We start from the raw sequence: 19,341 nt of genomic DNA on the forward strand, positions 1-19,341 counted from the left end.
ATGGAGTGCACCATGGATAATATCCCAACAGGAGGGACATGACTGAACCTCAATCTGGGGACATGCCAGTGCTACAGAGCTGAGCTTGCCAACACACTGATGTGAGCAAAGCTGTAAGATGGGTGGCAATAGCTCTAAAGGATGATATTGACTCTGTTGATGAAAGAAACAAATATTTTGGCCAATACAGCAAAGGCTGGTTAGATAGGAATTAAAAACAGCTTTGCGATTCTTCCAGATTATAGCCCTCCACAACAGTTTTATTCTGGAGGATGCTTGTGCATATAATCCCTCTTTTGTCCATTAATAGAAAGAACTTTAATAAATCAAAAACTTATTCAAGTGTGTTGATATACCAATAAGGCCAATGGGTATCGGAGACCTGACTTCTCCATCAAATATTAAATCTAAACACCAAGTACCACAAGTCAAGTAAGATGACGTAAGTGAATAGTAAGAATTTCACCCAAATATCTTTTAAAACAAAAAGGGCCTTTACTGTAGAAGATAAAGAAATTGAGCAAGCCTTAATAAACATAACGTAAACAAAAGCTATTTAATACCAAAAGAACAGCTGTATTTTAAAGCACCACCACACACAGACCATTTTGCTCCAAACCCTAACGAGTAAAACGATCTGAACTGAAACTACATTTCCTACAGAAAGCTTTCCATACCATGTAACCAGTCTGCACACCAGCAAGTAGGTGGAAAGAGACACCACACTTTGGAGAAACAAGCAGAAACAAAATCAGAGCTCACCCTGCATTTCACCCCTCCCTTCCCTGACATAGCCAAAGCATGTCCACCCCGTCCCACTCCCGTGCACCCTGGCAGACATGCCTCCAGGGCCCTTTCTCTGTCCCAGGAGAGTGCCTGACCTCATGCAGACACCCAACTAGCATCAGACAGAAGACAGACACGCTAAAGAGGACATTGGTTCTTCCTGCTTTGCAGAATTTTATGTTCCGATCAATGCAATGCTTTGCAGCATATTTTGAAAACAGTCATAGACTAGTTTCTCTAAACTTAACCAAGGACCAAATTCTGAGAATTCAGCAGATACTATGGAAAGAGAGCAGATACTGCACCAGCCTGCAGCCCCCGCAGCCCCCGGCTCTCACCAGTGCACAGGCAGTGGCTGCCCTGAAGTGCCCAATGCACCTTCCCCCCCTCAGATTTCATGAGCTGCCCTTGGATTAGAAGTGTATTTCCAGCCTTCTGGAAACCTCTGTAAAGCAACATCATTTCGGGTGCTGCCACTATTTCATCTCAGACTGAAAACAAGCCAGGTGCACTGATGAGCAGCCCATCACCTGCCTCTGCACCTGCAGAGTGATGGAGGGAGACGCTCTCAGCAGCTGATGCAACAGGTAAGCTTGCAGCATTATAAAAACAGCCAGCTACCTGAACCTGTATTTTTTGTTCCATCTCTTTAGGCTTCTTTCATCCCCAGTCTCTGATCCAATGACCACCAGTTCCCTTGTGTGCACCCTTCACTACTCTCATCTTGGCTCCTCCATCCCCACCCAGTAACACGCCACAGTTATCGTCCATTTGCTTACATGATGTCCCATCTATTTTCAACTCTTTCCTTCCCTCCAAGAAACTGACTCACTTCCTCATTTCCAATCTCATACTAAAGGGAAAAAAAATAAAGACATTTTTGGTTTGCTTAGACTAGACTGAACAGCCTTATTTCTCTGACACACACACACTTCCTAGATAAATCTACAGCTATTCAGCCTTTAACACTATCTATTCCTCTGCATTACCACCCCAAACCACACCCACCCACCAAATTAAGGGAATAATAATTCCAGGAAATCTTCCATTTGAGAAACCACTGCTAGATTTTTAGCATACTTCTGGCCTTTCTCTTGAGTTACTCGCTTTTAGAGCCACGGAAAAAGCAGCACTGAAATTTAATTCATGCAATCTTTGTTTCACAAGATAAGAACAAGCAAGGGCCCTGTAGTGCTTCAAGTTCAGCGTCAACAGCAAAACACTTGAAAATATCACTTGAAACAAATATCAGTATTAGTAAACTGTGTATGTTTATGATCCTGCTTTCACTTCAAAATGTAACCACCCAAAGGCAATTTAGGTTCTTGTCTACTACAGAGATATTCACCTTTAAACGTAGTGCTGCGATACTGAACAGAGGCTAGAGAGAAGTTTCAAGAGGGTATTATCAACAGCAGGGGCTAGACAGAATACACCCAGGAATTTCAATTTTTAACACGCCAGGTGCTTTTCTGCTACCTGTTCTTTCTTCTATCTTTGTTCCAGGCTTTTCGCATGCTACGCATATATACAGAAAATTACAGAACAGAAAACTCAGTCTAGTTTGCTTGTGGCAGAAAATGCGACCCAGCTTGGGTATCATTTAGATGGATGGCAACAGAAAGTACATTTAGCAATAACTGCGCAATTCTGTGTGATCAATGGATAGAAGTTACACAGTCTGCATCAAAGTCTCTGTACGTATGTTTTTTCAACATGTGGGTGACAAGCAAGTTCAAGTGGCACCAGAATAATCATTTTGTCCATATTATTCATACCACAGTGCGTGTGACAGCTTGGCATTATTGCCTTCCAGGATGAAAAAGCACTGAACAGATTCTTGGGTACACCTTCACTGCCCCAAACTATGCAGAAACTGCTATATTTTTAAGTAATTTAGTATATGACAAGATTCTCATGCAGCAATAGAAGTTCCTACCAAAGATCTTAAGATACTGACTAAACACACCAGTCTTCAATCAGTCACTAGGGAAAGGGGAATTTCCTGAACACATCAGATTCACCCGGAATCTACTTATTCTGAAATTCAGAAAGCAGAATTTTGTTTTCAAATACAGGGGGCCTGTTTCGGTTCCATTCTGCAGTTGATCAGATCCATGTTCTCCTCCTCTTCCGTATTTCATTTAGTGTGGTTACCTCAAAGCACTTGCTAGAAGCAATCTTTCATACAAAGGAAATACAAGGTCTACAGTTATAGCTGAGCAAAGAAATGGGTGAGGATATGCCCTGCCCTTGTCCTTTCCTTGCAGAGCTAGCAACAGTCAAGTCCTGAGTTTGTGAAAAATTAAGTGGAAAAACGCAAAAAGGAAATGAAGTATTGAAGTATTGACATATTTATGAAGTATTTATTATCTGTCAAAACTATATAAAAAGAGCAGCTTTTAAAATACTGATGACACAGCACATATACACATTTCATCTCTCAAAAATACTGAATTAAGATTCTAAACCAGTCTCCCTTTAACCACCCATAGAGGTACAGTTTTGCAGTTAGAGCCCAAAACTCGGCCAGGGTGGTTGGCAGCACAGGACGAGCAGGGCTTTCCTCCCCTGCTCCCCAGGGATACCATGATTGTCAGAGGAAGTATACTAATACTTTGTCATTAATACGCACATGGCTTAAAAGGAACAAAGATTGGTCATCCAATCGCACACAAATAAAGGATGTGCTTTGTGTTTCCACTTTATAACACAAGCCAGGAGTGCTTGCTGAATGTTGAGGCTGGCCACAAGTGTTTAACAGCCTAGGTAGGCAGGAGAGCGTGCCTCCTGCCTGCACAGGCAGCGTCAGGTCCCAGTCTTGTACTTGATTCAGCTTCCAGCAACTATTAAAAAAAAGATTCCTCTCAATTAATCCCCAACATCCCCTTCCTTTATTTGGTGGTTGTTATAAAGGCTACAAAAGTCACATACCACAGCATCTCTTCTATTATGTGGGATGGAGAAGGCAAACCCTTAGAAAGTCAGCCAGTAACACAAGTCCTGGTGAGAGCACCTGGAACCGCTCAGATGCTTCCCTAAATAACCTGACATGTGGACTCTGCCATACATACATACTATTCCAAAACATCAGAGCGCTTCAAATGTGCATCTATTCTTTCTGGTTTTAATCAGTGATTACTCAATTAGTGGCTAATTACACTTCAGGGTGTTTAAAACAGAGGATATTCCACAGAGGTTTTCCTCAAACAAGTGTCTTTCTTCCAACCTTGAGAAGACAAATGAAGATTCACTAAGTTGTCTTTTTCTCTGCTATTTTTGTGTCAGTCCTCTAACACACATTATCACCACCCATCCCCAGATATGCCATAGCCATGGAGCCAAATGGGGTCCTGGATACAAAGCGATGGTTCACAGGACATCCAAAACAGGCTCCAGGAGCACAAAAGAAGATGTCAAACTTCTCAAAAAGCCATATGCTTTCACAAGGATAAAAATCACTCTGCATAAGCAAAGTTAGCTGCCCCTGCAGAACGGATACATGCCAAAGGAAAGAGCAGCTTTCGTACATCCTGAAGAATTTAGTGTAACCAAGTCATGACATCTCAAATTTTTAATAATGGTGTTCACTCCCTGAACTCAGGAGAACCACACAATTTATAGTAAAGTAGTCCTTCATATTGTGAATACAAATGATTTACAAGCACATCTTATGTCAGAACACTGCATACGTGGCAGTAAGGAAAAAGCGAGTATCATCTGTTCAACGGGGAGCTACCAGCTCACAGGCGTACACACTGCCCGAAAAGAGACTCTCATGCTGCCTTAACATACTGCTAGAATTATTCCATAGCTCGCTAATCATAGTGCAATGTGGGAGCAAAGGAAAATGCATCATTATTGTCTAAGTGCTGCCCTACATATAGGGAATACATTAACCTTTAAACATACAGAATGCTCTATCACAGGAAAAAAAAAAAAGACATTGTAAGTTTTGTGGAGCAAGGGGGGGTGTAATTTCCAAAAACACTGCACACAGAATAAGCCTGTCTTTTACAATAACCTCAGAGCACAGGAAAAACAGAACTGTCACGAATCCTAATCTTAGTATATTTGCTGGCTGATTACAGTTTCTTCCACAATAGATCACTATTCTTTAAGTTCCACAACGGCACTGTGAACACACTTTTACCAAAACAAACAAAAAAAGCAATAACAATACAGTCAGGTACTCTTCCGTGTTTGAAGCATGTACTTATTTCAGCAATATACATATTTCACAATAAAGTAGGAGTTGAAGCTTTAGCATGAAAAGAATATCAGAATTTTCAGACCAAATTTAAAGACTGTATACAAATAAACGCATGTGCTTTCGCGGTCAATACTGCAGCTCTACCAAAAAAAGGAGAAAATCTTATGCTATAAATTCTAAATTAATTTTATGAAAGACTGCTGATGAGTACCAAACAAGCCCCATTGGCACAAACATGTTAAATTACTGGGAATACAGAACCAGGAGGTTTCAAGTTGCATTCATTTAAATACACTGTCTGAACAACACTTTGAGCATGAAAAAAAAATATAAATAAATGTCATAATTATATTTGTAATGGAAATTTTTAGTGTACTAACCAATATAAAGCATTCATTTCAAATAAAAGGAGTAGCCAGCTTTATTCCTCTGTTAATTGCCACGTGGACCAATTTCTTACCACACAGCATGTTGGCTATAAATCTTAACAAGCAGTTTTAAATTGCTGCTATTATTGCTCATCGAGACCGAATAATCCTGGATGCTGTTCAGGGAAGCTTCTGTAACGTCTATCTCAAACAGCTATTCATTCCTCATTTCCATAGGGATGAAATTTCAAGCAACAACCACCAACTCCTCCACTGTTTAAATGGGGGGCCACAGAAAAGATGCAAAGAGACTGCAAGATGGGAAATTTCAAATATTTCTAAGGACAAACTCTTCGCCATGGGAGCAGTGCAGCACTGGAGCAGTTTGCCCAGGGAGCAACCTCCGTCCTCAGAGAGCTTCACAATTCAGGAGGTTGTGGACAACACAGTCCACCTCTGACACTATCCCTGCTTTCAGCAGAAGGTTGGATAAGGTGACTTCCAGGGGTCCCTTCTAATCCAAATTTTAATAAAAAGCATAGTTATCCTTGAGCGGTACGATTTTAGTATTTGATGCAGTGTAAGAAACAGTCTTTCTTGAGCAGATTTGAAATTCACAGTCAAAATACAGGGACAATTCACTAGCTATACAGTTGTTATTAAACTGACTTCCCCCCCCATTACTATTATTTTTTAAGAAAGGCTTTTGAATTAATAGCCCACTGAGATTGCTGCTTAATGGTGTAAGATCTGGAAAGGAAGGGGGGAGGCAACACCACCTACCTCCCTTCTCAAAAAATAAGATAATGGCATAAGCTCAAAAAACATCATTGAAAACGGTATTAGCAGTACAGCTACGCAAAGTCTATTCCCTTTAAATTTTGATTTAACCTTCCTGTATTTACTGTAGACAGCGTTATATCTAGGGAAATATCTGCTTCACTTCAAAGCTGTATTTGCTACTAGCTAGAAACCCTCTTCACAGTCTGTACAATCTGAAAGGTCTTTTATCGCTTCTCTCTTCAGACTTGTTAAAAGATTTTGTGTGGGCTCTCTCATAAAAAACACAAGCGCTATTTATCGTATTTGCACAATTTTACAGAGAGGTAAAACAGCAATCAAAAGACTGCTTACATGCTTTTATTCAATACTACATAATTAACCGGCTCTGCTTCTAAAGAACCAATTTAAAATTCCGCTCAAGACCAGCCTAACTTCTCCAAGCACTATGCAACACCTGTACTTCTCTACTCATTTTCTATCCCTCCCTATGCCTGTATGAAAACAGAATGTTTTTTCAATAGCGATCCACTTAATTTGTTACTAGTTTTCAATCTAACTTGGGATCTCTCATTTATATTTACTATTTGGTTACAAGGAAATATGCATATATATATACAAAAAATATAAAAAATGCTGATAAATGACTGAACAGAGAGAAAAATCTCCTGAACTTGCAAGAAATTCATGACTCATTCTGAGATATTAAAGTACTATAACAGGTACAGCAGTCAGGTCTGCAACTTCTCACTCTTAAATGCTCCACTGTATTTTCAGAACTGCGTATCATATTTTTTTTAGAGATGAAAGAACAAGTTTTCCATAATGCAAGCAATGCTCGTCCACACATTCGTGTATTCTCTCACCTTGGATGCACTGCAGGGTTCCATCCTCAGCCCTTATTGTAAAGGTTTCACCTGGATTAACTTGAACCAAAAAGACCTGCCGAAAGAAAAAACACATTTGTTTCACTGTGATCTTCAGAAATAAAATTTCCCCAACCCAACAATTGTGTTATCCGTACTTTGGAAGAGATATGGGGGGCCGGGAGGGAACAAACTGGTATACTACATCTTTGGGTACCAGCACGGTCCAAGAGCCAGTAGAGATTTAAAGCATAACTACTCATCTGATTTTTAAGAGCTGAAATAAAGATGTAACTCAGTTGTGTGCAGGTGAGAATTATGGCTTCGGGTTCCACCACCTAACTCTTGACAGTGTGTTTAACTTGGCCAAATGCTGACAGCTAAGGACATAAATCTTTAGACCATTGGCACGTGAGAGCAGAGAGCACATAAACTCCAGCATGCAGCACCAAGCCATATCGGGATTTTAAGTTCACAGGAATAAAAGTTTTTTGAAGTGTAAGGGGAGTTGATCAATTACATTTTTAAAAATTTATCCTTCAGTCCTACACATAACAGATCTCAGTTAAGCAAAATCCATAGACACACACACAGTTCAATAGTTGCACACAGAACCAGTAATCAACTATTTATTTAGTAACAAATATAATAATTTTTTTTTAAATAATCAAAATATCACCCCAGTCTCCCATTGCTGAATTCTGCAGATGATGGGAATGCTACAAGGACCAGGAAGCACCAAAATGCATCCCAGTTCAGTGTACATTGTACCCATCTTTATTAATTTTCAGGTGTCTAAAATGATGGGTTTAAAACTTACGATTTAGATTTTTTCTTTAATGGAGAGTTTCACTGGGAACTAGTTATCATTTATCCCATGCTCTTACTGCTTGTGAAACTTTTACTCAAATACTTTAAACACACTTCTGTTAACTTTGCATTGTCAGAAGTTCAATCAAAATCTGGATTAATCTTGGTATAAATTGAAAATTTAGATTTATATCTTTTTGTAAAAACTCTCTCTAAATTTAGGTCTGGTTTTTATATTCTGGGACATCTGCATGCAGAATTTAATCATTCAATCTGGAAAGACAAAATTTGAATTAATGTTGTGTTTCTGAATTCCTTAAGCTAAATGCATAAGATAATTATTACCTAGATGACCTTTTGAATTACAGTAATCCTACAGAAACCCATTATTCCAGCCACATTTTTAAAGCACAAGCTGGAAATCAGAAAAATGACATATGAAAGCCATTATTTTGTCTGCAACAATAATTTCTCAGGGAGCACTGGTCAGGGTGGATCTGATCCAGCATACAGAGCACAATAAATGGTTCAGGAAAGATAAGAGGCACAAAGCCATTCCATCCCTAATCTCCGAACAATCAACATTTAAGTGACAGCATTTAAGTGCTCTTTTGCTATGAATAGGCGTGGATTATCCACAACAGGATACTGGCATCGGGTCAAAAGAAGCGCAGAGCAAAGCAGTGTCATTCAGCTTAAAAAACAAAACAAAACAAAAAAAACCAACTAACAAACCAGAAACCTGAACACAAAGAGGCAAAGAATCATAAAAACATTTCATTAGCTCACTTGCATTATATGTCTAAACCAACAGCTCTAAAGCTGGTTATTTATTAACACGCTTCATTAACAGAAACCAGATGGCCTAGCACACCACCACACCTTTGGAAGAACTTGGTCCAACTCCTCAAAACACATACCCTAACTAGATTGATGTCTCGTATATGAAAACCTCGATCTTTTCCCTAAAGGAGGGAGTTGAGTTTAATAGATATAAGACTGACCGTGAGAGAGGGATTCATCTTACTACACGAGGCACATGTCTACAGAAGAGTATGATTTACAAATTCCTTTTCAAGGAGTCATTGCAAAGGTCCATCACCAGCCGGAGTGTCTGCATTAGCACACCTGCAGTTGTGCTTTGAAAGTAATTCCTTGAGTTTCCACATTAAAAAAAATATTATACCCCCAATAACAGCTGTTCCTTATGATGGTTGAAATGAAGTAGCATTATCCTTGCCTAATTATGCAGGTTTTTAACACAAACAAATTGTTCCATCAACAAATTTGTTTCCCGAAGGGCAGCAGCTGTCACGGCTTCATCCCCCCATCACGAGCCTGCGGGGAGAGACTGGGACTTATATATAGTAGCTTCTATTAAAATGTTATATATATGGAAGTAATTCCTTATTGACAGTTCCCAGAGTACAACAGCTTAAAGATTTCATATTTATTTAAAATAAACCTCAGCACTAATTACTGTCACAAAATGTGGGATTAAGTTGGTCAGAAAGCAAATTTCCCCATTGCATGCTGCAGAATAACAACCGTCAACTCTACTCGGCCTGTCTGGAGTAGGGACTATACTATTTTGCCCAAATTTTAAGTACAGCCCAATAAAAACAAAAGACCGCAAAATATTTTCACCCAGGATCTTGTTTTGAGGTTAAATATCAAATACATTGAAAGGATAGTATTTTTCAACTACTAGCTGTGCAATTAAGCCACAGGCCTTTTCAAAATCATATTTCTGCTGGGGAAAGAGTTCTTTATTCTGTCAATCAATGGTTTGCAGCAAGTTCCACCATGGTTTTCACCTAAAATCCAGTAAAACTAATCCTAATTTCCCAGGCTCTTGAGTAAGTTTTTCAGCTTCAGTGTTCATAAAATTATATTTGTGAAATGCATACGATTTGTACTATCTCATCTCCTAACCCTTTACAAGGCTGAAAGCCATAACCGATCTGGTTTTATTGATATTTGGACATTTAAATATATACACAAGCACAAAGATTTTCAAAGGAGGTCAATGAGCTTGACTTCTATTAAACCAAGTAGGTCTGGAGAAAAGGAGGCTGAGGGGAGACCTCATCGCTCTCTACAACTACCTGAAAGGAGGCTGTAGCGAGGGGGGTGTTGGTCTCTTCTCCCAAGTAACTAGCGATAGGACGAGAGGAAATGGCCTCAAGTTGCGGCAGGGGAGGTTTAGATTGGATGTGAGGAAAAATTTCTTTACTGAAAGAGTGGTTAAACATTGGAACAGGCTGCCCAGGGAAGTGGTGGAGTCCCCATCCCTAGAGGTATTTGAAAGACGAGTAGATGAGGCACTTAGGGACATGGTTTAGTAGGTGGTGGTGTTGGGTGGACGGTTGGACTCGATGATCTTAGAGGTCTTTTCCAACCTCGATGATTCTGTGATTCTTCTGTACCTAATGATGGCAGCCCCACCAGATCTGCACTTTAAAGTAGGGGGTTTTTTTGTGCTACAGAAGAAACACCAAAATTTGTGAAATTCATTCACTTCAGCAAAATTTCAGAAAAATTAAGAGCCAAGGAACAAGAAGAGAACCTGAGGCCCTGAGCCACCAAGTCTTTGCGTATAGCTGAAAAGGCCATCTCCAGCTATGTAGGGTTTCTCAGAACAGTGAAGAAATCAACCTCCAGCTATGGTGGTACAGAAAAGCACATGCTGAAACCAGTAACTGTCAGTGCACATAATGGACTTATAAGTTATACTGTAGACAAGAACGGCATTGGAATGAAGTACTGTAGCTGTCATTTCCTAAAATGTTAAAAAAAATAATTAAGTTCTGATGATATTAAAAGACATTCTTCTGCACTGATGCTCAAATTAGCCACCTTTGGAGCAGAAAAAAACACTTACAGGCTGCTGCTGGGGGAAGGCAGCTATATCAAGAGCAAACAGGAAGAGCCGACTTGTGACTGATGTGGGTCAACACTGGAGCAAGGGCTGGACGCAAAGGGAGGATGTTCAGCACACGAGCACACATACCCGAGGTGGCCTCAGACCCAGGAGCAGCGATCAGGATGCTCCTCGGGCAAGACCCTCTGCTTGCCCCCTACTGCAGGCAGACCCCTTCCAGCAGGCTGCAACCCAGCCCTAGCCTCTCCTCTCCGCCCAAAGCTGGGGTACTGGGGTTTGCTCCCGTAACCAAACCCACCACCCAAACCCCTCTGCACTCACCCCATGCCACGCATAACCCCCTGAGAGCTTGCAATTGCAACACACCGACTAACAAGCTGCAGAGTTGAGGTCAAACCATTAAAGCTAGCCCACGTTGAGTATTAGATACTGGGCGTTTTCCAGCCAATGCCCCTGATTTGTCCCAGTTGCCTGGGACAAATAATATCAAGGCACACTGTGACTTCTTTTGTTTATACACACTAAGTATGTCAAACTAACTCAAAGGTTTATTTTTCCCACATCCTCCTAAAACGCAAAACTGTATTCTGCAGCCTGGAACACAGCTTTTCTGCTTCCTTTCTACACAAGGGATCTTCATGAGAACGCTTTGTTTCTGAAGCTTTTAAAAATCTGAGGAAAGCAATAAAAGTCTAAAGATAACGTCTTTATTTTAATGAAAACAAACACAGATAATCTTTAATTGCCCTATGTATCTTCCAATATTCATCATCCTGAGTATGCACGTATGAGAGATGGCAGCAAGAGGAGAGATGGCTTGAAAAGTCACTTTGAGCCCACGTTACTGCCCTTCAGCATCATGAGGGTGTGGTTGGAGGTCCGAGGACACTCCAGCCCAGTTTCAGTCCCCTGGCCTCCTCATATCCGAAAAGCTGGAGCTAGTGACAGCTGCAAGTACGGTGTCAGCAGCACAATCTCAAAGGCTTTTTCTTTTCCCTAAAAAGTACTCGAATGTTTGCTTTAGCAGTTTAATCCACTCGGTGTTGAAGCCCAGCCTTACCTGCTGCATCCTCAGAGAAAGCTTGCTATCTCCGTAACGCATTTTTTTGCATTTATTTTGCATTTAAGAATGTTATTGTATCTTAACAGCCATGTTTAAGACTGAATAATGTTACTAAGTTGCACAGTTACTATAAATATTTGTAATCACACAGACATACACACACAATTTGGCAATAATTGCTCTGCGTCCAGAGTAAGTTTTCATGATGAGCCACAGCGTCACTCATGTCCCCCTCATTCCTACTCTCGTATCTATTGGGAGCAGGGGAAGAGGTTAACGAACCTGCCAGCAAAGACCAACACAGGCTTAAAGCTCAGGTTCAGGAATATAAAACTATATATATTGTGGGTAAACAGTCACACAAAGACAGAAAATGCTGCCTGATAATAGCACATGCCCTTGGTCCTTATCCATTTCGTACAGTATTCATTTACTTATACAAGTGCTTTTTAAGCACACAGAAGAAAACTCACATTCAGAACAGGTCGCCATCTCCTAACTGCTTTGCTGCAGATCACCTGTGAGCGCAGAGGCAGCAGCAAGTAGGAAGACATTCACTTGCATCCATGTGATGCAATACAATCCAAAGCTTGCTTTAAAATATTTCCACTTTATGAGAACCTTTTCCTTGCTAAGGTCAAACAGCCACTTGCACTGCTTTGGCGTATTAAAACCCTGCCTTAAGCATTTTCCAACGTGGCAAATTTTCCCTTCCCTGTTTAGATATATCATGCTTCATACAGCTGGGGGGCACAGCATCATAGGCACCATCTGGGATCCAGACACAGGTTCCTCAGAAATGCTTTAAATTATTAAAATCTACTGTATTTACAATTTCTACAGTGCATAAATTTTGGAATATATTGCATCTCAGGGGGAGGGGGGGGGAACCACACCAAAAACCAGAATAATCACTTGGGTCCATTCTCTATTCTACTTTAAAAGACTATGCCCCATCTCCTAAAGAATTTCCAGCTCCTTCCTGCAGGAAGGACCAAAGAATTCACACCATTTGGTGTGCAATGTTTTTCTCAGGAATGCATTCCTCCTCAGCCTCACAGGAGCAGGTAGGATAAATACTTTCAACCTCTCTTCAGTAAGAAAAATCAGGGAACATGCTACATCTTAAACAATAAAACAGGGACTTCTAAAAATTAATACTTTGATAATAGTGTTCTGGGCTTAACTATCCTCTTTTCCATAGGACAGAAAATAGAGGCATGAAGCAATTCAGTCAGTTTACAATGAGTGCTACTGAGAGCGAAGCCCAGAAGTGACAGATCCTGAACCCCCTAATTTATGACAAGTTAAACATGCTCCCAAAAAAGCAGTAAAAAAAAAAAATTAGTATATCTGTGTAATAAATTGCTCTGATAAGCAAGACATTTTTAAGACTCATGAAGTTTTAGCGAATCTTGTGTCTCATTGCATTCACAAAGGAACATATTTGTGAGAACAGCTTCAGAGTTTGCCCACCAACATCCTTCAGTTAAAAGCCTTCAGAAACATTCCTTCTAGAGACTTCCTAGATAGCAAACACTGCCCATAGGTTAACTTTGCTAACGCTACTCGTCTGCCTTCTGTTCTAGTCTAAACGCCTTCTCTAAGACTACTGAATCTGCTTTAAGAGTCAGTATATTTAAACAGAAGGAAATTTCATCACTCTTTATCCGATAGCCAATTTTCATGGACTGATGCTTCTCAACTCAGATTATCATAGATGTGTACCAGTTACAAACCTTCTTCTTGAACAAGCCTTCCATATGCAGGTATCTCCCCCTCTCACCTAAAACGATATTCCTGAAAGTATATATAAAAAAATTCAAGAAAGTGTGAAGAAGTAACTCTAAATTTTGGCACAAAGTTCATTCACTCAGCTCAGCCACTGTTCATGTACAGTATGAACACCAGTCAGCTCAACACTTCCAAGTTCTTGCAAGGTACACAGACTTCTTGTGCTACAGGAAGGTACCAAACCTTGAGAGCACATCTGAACAAGGAATATCTCCCTTATTCAAAGTGTGCGACCCTAAAAGATGAACCAGCACACACAGCTCTACGTACAGTGCCTGGGCTCGAGCCAAACAGTGAAAACACAGGGTTTGGTAAACACACCTTTACAAAGAGAAGGCAAGCAGAAAACTTGCTACACCATTGCAGGTGCAGTGAGCGAACCAAGCCAAAATAAAACTTCCCAAACTAAATCGCCCTGTATTCTGTACAGATGTGCTATGGCACTGCTAGCTGCCCCTCCCTTTACACTCCAAGCTTTTTAGAGCTTGCGGTGGAGTACCTACAGGAAACTATTGAAATTCTTGGACCAAAAGGTTAATTATCACTCCCCGAATCCCCACAGGAGTTACAAGTGGATTAGAAGCAGAAGCAGAGGAAGCAACAGCTCTGGAAGGGACATGAAAACATTAAATACAGTCAGCAGTAGTGGAAATTAAGTGTGGGAAACTTTAAAAAAGAAAATACAATAAAAGCCAGTGCTAGAAATGCCATTTTGGGTAGTCTAGAGAAGAGGGATTACTGTCAAGCAGGCAGAGACATTCCTAGCTCTGCCCTGTACAGCTCTGCAGCTCTTATCCCCAGGAAGATAAAACAATTGAATATTCCTATACAATTGTCTTACAATACAGGACTGTTTACTGGCAGAATTGCCTTTTGCATCACTCTCCATCTGGCTGCTGCTAAAAGCTGAGGTGTTTTACCAGCTCCAGTCTGCTCTTTTCTATATACATAGGAACTGGTCTTTTGAGAAAAGCCTTTTCTCTGAAGCTCAGCATTTCCAGGTACAGCTTATAGCACAGCTCTACCATGCTGGCATGCCTGAGGCTTCACATATCCAGTAACACATAAGGGTGAGCAACACCAAGTACACCCAGAGCATCTCATCAGAAGCAAGTACTATCAGCTCCAAAGCACGAGGCACTGATCTGCGTGCTGGCCACACTGCAGTCTGGAAGACTCCACACGCCTCGTCTCCCACCAGCTCAGCTATGATGCTTCCTTACCACCAGCTTCTAATAGAGACTGTAATTACACCCTGGAAAAGCACATGTCCTTATAAAACCACCACCCATTTATGGAGTAATATAAACTATCTTCCTTAAGGAAGTCATTCTTACATGAATCTAACTTGTAAGGCGGGAACCGCCTTCAGATAACTGAGATAAATCTCCTTCAACAAACACATAACATTTGCTTCTACATTACATAACAAATCACGTTAAGAACAGTTAACGTAGTCCATTTTCTGCCACTATGTGCAAAGATCAAACAAAGCATTTGTTCCAATTTCATTCCATTTTAGAACTGTACTTTTAAGAAAGTGAAGACATCAACTAAAGCTTCAGGAATAGGATGAAAATGATAAAGCATAAAGGCAGCTAAGCTTTGCAACATATGAGGGCACATACAGACTACAGGCCAAAAAAGTCTCACAGGAAACTGGTATTCCAACTACAAGTACTTAAAGAGATATGGTGACGAGGTCTACAAGCGTCATCCAACAAACATTTGTGCAGAAAAGGAACCTGGCCCAGAACTGTTCTGCTGAGTCATATTTGCATAGCACAGCAAAAGCAAGAAGTAATGCACTTCCAGTATGTCAGCAATTCTTTTTACTCCAAAACATTAGATGAGAAGCTAGTTTAAAGGCAGTGGAGGCATCCACCAAGCAAGGCTGCTGAATCATCACTGGTGGGGAAATTCAAACATTGACTTAGAGCCCTGTCTCAAAGGAGGGCTCAGAAGACTTCATTTATTCTTTCTGTAATACAGGAGGACCTACTGGACAGTCTAACTTGATAAATTGTTTCCAGCAAGGAGGAAAGGGCATATTTAAAGAGCAATTATCCTATACAGTATCAATAAGATTGTTCCTTCACTTAAGCATATTAATATTGGACTTGGTAAACAGAGCCATTAAAAGCTTTCTTTTCTATTTTTCCAGTTGAAGCACACTGTGCAGAAATGACTTTAAAAAAAAAGTCACAGCAATGAAAATCTGTATCATAATGAGAACCCAGATAAGCAAACAGACTTAGAAGCATACAAGAAAAGCAGAAATTATTCTTCCTCTCGAGGTTGGTGTAGCTCAAAGCACAGCTTCCCCACAGGAGGGAAGAACAAATGATCAAGGGAATGAGAAGTAACAGGATGACATTTTATATTGATTCATGAAGCGACAGCTTATTTCCACCTTGGTTAAAACACTTTGCTGAAATGTCTCAAATCAGGAGGGCACCAAGTTGAGTAACACAGAAAAATTGCTAGGGTATATGTTCTACAACGAAAAAGATTAACCCAAGATGACAGGTTTGGGAACGTACCAACTATCAGCTTGAACCTCCAGGCTGTATCCTGACATGAAGGCTTCGTTATGGTCTTACAATCATTCTACCTACTTCTGATCAAGCTTAGTAGAGAATATCTCCCAGAAGAACATGAAAACAATTATAAACTTGCCTTCCTTCAAAAGCCCACTCAAAATTCACTTCTGCTTCTTATAATGAAGCACAGGGTAATACATAGGACTGCCGGGATCCGTACATTTAGGTAAGCAAAGAATAGCAGACATCACAGGACTCGTCTTCAATTCTCCATTTCTTTCCTTCTTTCCCTTTTTTACAATCTCAGCATTTTTGTTTTAGAGTTCTTAAAATCTCATCACAGATATTAGCAACATGTCTGGACAACAGCTAGCACAAGTAAATCATGAGACTAACTTTCTGCAAAGTCCTCAAATATGTAGCATTTATAGCCATTATTTCAATCCCATTATTTTAACTTCAGTGAACACACATGCAAATAATCACATTAAATTTAACGGTACGCTTAAAGCATTGCTTTAATGTCTTCTCAGTGTAAGGGCAGATTTCTACCTTCCAGGAAATACTCTGCCCTCCCTAGTGCTAGGGAAAGCCATCTTCCCCATCTTCAAAATCCCTTGGTGGTCCAGAAATAGTTTATTTAAACCATTTAAAGTTTATTTAAAGCCATTTTCTGCAAAGCTCACTGACCTGCTGTGATCCATCGCCATTCATGATGTGAGGCATCATGGCTACCTCCCCGTTCAGCAACGGTGGCAGCTCCAGCGGAATTTGGTCGGTCATCATCATTGTGACGTACATTCATGGAGAATTTTCCTCAACGGGCTTCCTGCAAAAGAAGCATTAGTTAAAGACCCTGGAAAACGCACTTGTACTTTAGAAGGTCACCAGCATCCACGTGGATTTTGCCATTAAGGTAGCAACCTAAGCTGGACACCTGCTTTTGTAATAGGATGCATATGGGAAATTGAGGCACTGAACAGAGGTTTTCACTGTTAGATCAAGAGCATGGAAAGTCAAGTTTCCATGCAAGGCTTCCAAAAACCAACTAGCCAGATTTCCACTCTTCCCCACGATTATAATCCCCAGCCCTCATTGCACTGCTGAAATAGGCAAGTTCCGAGACTCTTTGAGGGAGATTTCCTCTGTTCCTAAAAATCAGCATCCTGCTTGCTACCACAGCTCTTGGAACTACATCATCCATGTGGTTAAGATGTTACATCAGTTTCACTCAATAGCCACAGTTCAAAGCCAAACACCTTTATTTTCTTTCTATGGCCCTGTAAACAGTGTGAACTCTCACCTACAACACAAAGAGCAGGCGCCTGACTGCCACTTAATCATGATCCAAAGAATTAAGGTTTCTGCTGGAGCGGGAGGGACAGCACATCCCCAAGCTCTGAATACCTTGCGCTATACAGAGGACAACAGAATATGATCTCACTTAAGGATTTGTGAAGAATCACGTATCACTTCCAGCATACCCTCCCTCTTCACAGCTAACTGATGTGATACGTAAGCATCACTAAAACCACGGGGAGATTGCTTTGTAAAAATAAGTCTTAATTCAGCAGTAAGTACCATCATACTGTTTCATGGGGCAATAATCCAGTTCTTTAGTGAATAAGATGGATGACCTAATCACATAGCTTATCTAGACTTCTGCACAAGAACTCCTAAGCAAAGCAACCTTACAGGTCCAGTGCTGATCAGGCAGCCTCCTTAGTACCTCTCATGCCAGAGAATCCCAAAGTCCTCCTGAATAATTTCATATACATCACAAACCCAAGTTAGAAAAAAATATGCTGTGACTTAGGTGGCTGGTAACAGCTAGGTAATCAGCTGGCATAAGATCACCAGAGTACAGAGAGGGGAATTTTTGGCAAAGAGCAACAGGGAAATCCCTGCTCACGAGGAAAGTATTGTGGGATCTAGTATTTACACAGAGCACTTGACTACAGAGCCATAAACCAGGAGTTTAATTCGTCTTCTCTGGAGGGGACGAAGAGCTGAGCCAACCTCACCAGTGTTGGAGCATGCGGTTCCACAGATGCTGCATGCTGCAAACCTAACACCCCCGTACCTGGTCTGCCCCCAGGTGCTGCTAGGCTTTAAATTTAGATTTTTTTTTTTTTTTTTTTTTTTTAGTTTAACAACTAAACCAATAGTTCAGTTAAAATACACTCTCTTCATTTTCATCAACCTCTTCCAGAGCTCGTCACAATCCCATCACTTGCAGAGCGACTTGATGATCAGAAACATCAGCCTGACCAGTAGCTGGTACTCCAGCTCCTGAAGAGGACCACTCGTGATTTAAAAGTGATGGCGGTGCCCACATGGACTGAATCACATCTATCCTTTCATTCTTATCACACGAGCCCCCTTCATATCTAAGTAATACTGGAAGACTAAAAGTGCATTTGTTTTTCAGAAGACGTGCAAACTTAGCCCTGTTACCTCCAGCCACACATCTCAAGACCAGCATTTTAATTTAACTCAGCACCAAATTTAGCATGAATCTCACAGCTCTTTCCAATGTTCTTATTCACATGAAAACACCACTTTTCTAATCATCACTTCACTGAGATGTAAACAGAGGCAATCTATTTTCATCCACCTTTAAATGAAATCCCTCTTTTTATTTGAGACTCAATTACACGACAGAAGTTCTCAGAAAGCTTGAGACAGTTGTCAAGAGGATGGTACATCCACAGCTGGGTTTCAAGTCCCATCTCCTGCCTGCATCAACTGCTTTGTCCCAGAGTCTGGCAGTGTTTTAGTCCTACTGTCACCACTACCCTGAATAATCTGCCCTGCAGTGCATATATCCATGGAGTAAGGAATAAGGATACTTGCTAAACACTCCTGTAGCCCACAGGATCAACCTCTCTGTTCGGCACGGGTCTATCAGTGATCAAAGCCTCCCTAGCTTGGTCATTCAAAGCTCTGACCCAAGCACTACAAGGGCTACAGAAATCCGTCCAACAGCCCAGAAGCTTTGCTCAGTGCATTTTCCCCCTGAAGCTTTGCAATATTTGGAGCTTCTTCCTAAACCTTTTGCTTCTCATTACTTCACAGTCTCAGGTTTTAATAATCCAAGTCCACAACCAATATTGAAAGGTGTTGGGTTTTGGGGGCAGCAAGGAAGAATGGGGCAGTGTGATTTGGGTTTTTGGGGAGTTTTGTTTGTTTAAAATTATGAGGAAAGAAAGAAGAACATGTCAGTTTTTGAAC

At 40.7% G+C, this 19,341-nt stretch overlaps 1 protein-coding gene across 1 annotated transcript in view; it reads right to left on the reverse strand.

Moving 5' to 3' along the window:
- Positions 1–19,341, reverse strand: part of FNDC3B (fibronectin type III domain containing 3B) — a 218,161-nt gene that overhangs the window by 160,696 nt on the left and 38,124 nt on the right. Inside the window, exons 2-3 of the mRNA XM_076341361.1 lie at positions 16,798–16,936; positions 7,014–7,089 (exon numbers count right to left, since the gene is read on the reverse strand). Of these exons, the coding sequence (XP_076197476.1) occupies positions 7,014–7,089; positions 16,798–16,908 (187 nt within the window). The 5' untranslated portion in view covers positions 16,909–16,936. The remainder of the gene's footprint in view (positions 1–7,013; positions 7,090–16,797; positions 16,937–19,341) is intronic.

The sequence above is a fragment of the Aptenodytes patagonicus genome, chromosome 6 (assembly GCF_965638725.1).
Source record: "Aptenodytes patagonicus chromosome 6, bAptPat1.pri.cur, whole genome shotgun sequence".
Classification (NCBI taxonomy): Eukaryota; Metazoa; Chordata; class Aves; order Sphenisciformes; family Spheniscidae; genus Aptenodytes; species Aptenodytes patagonicus.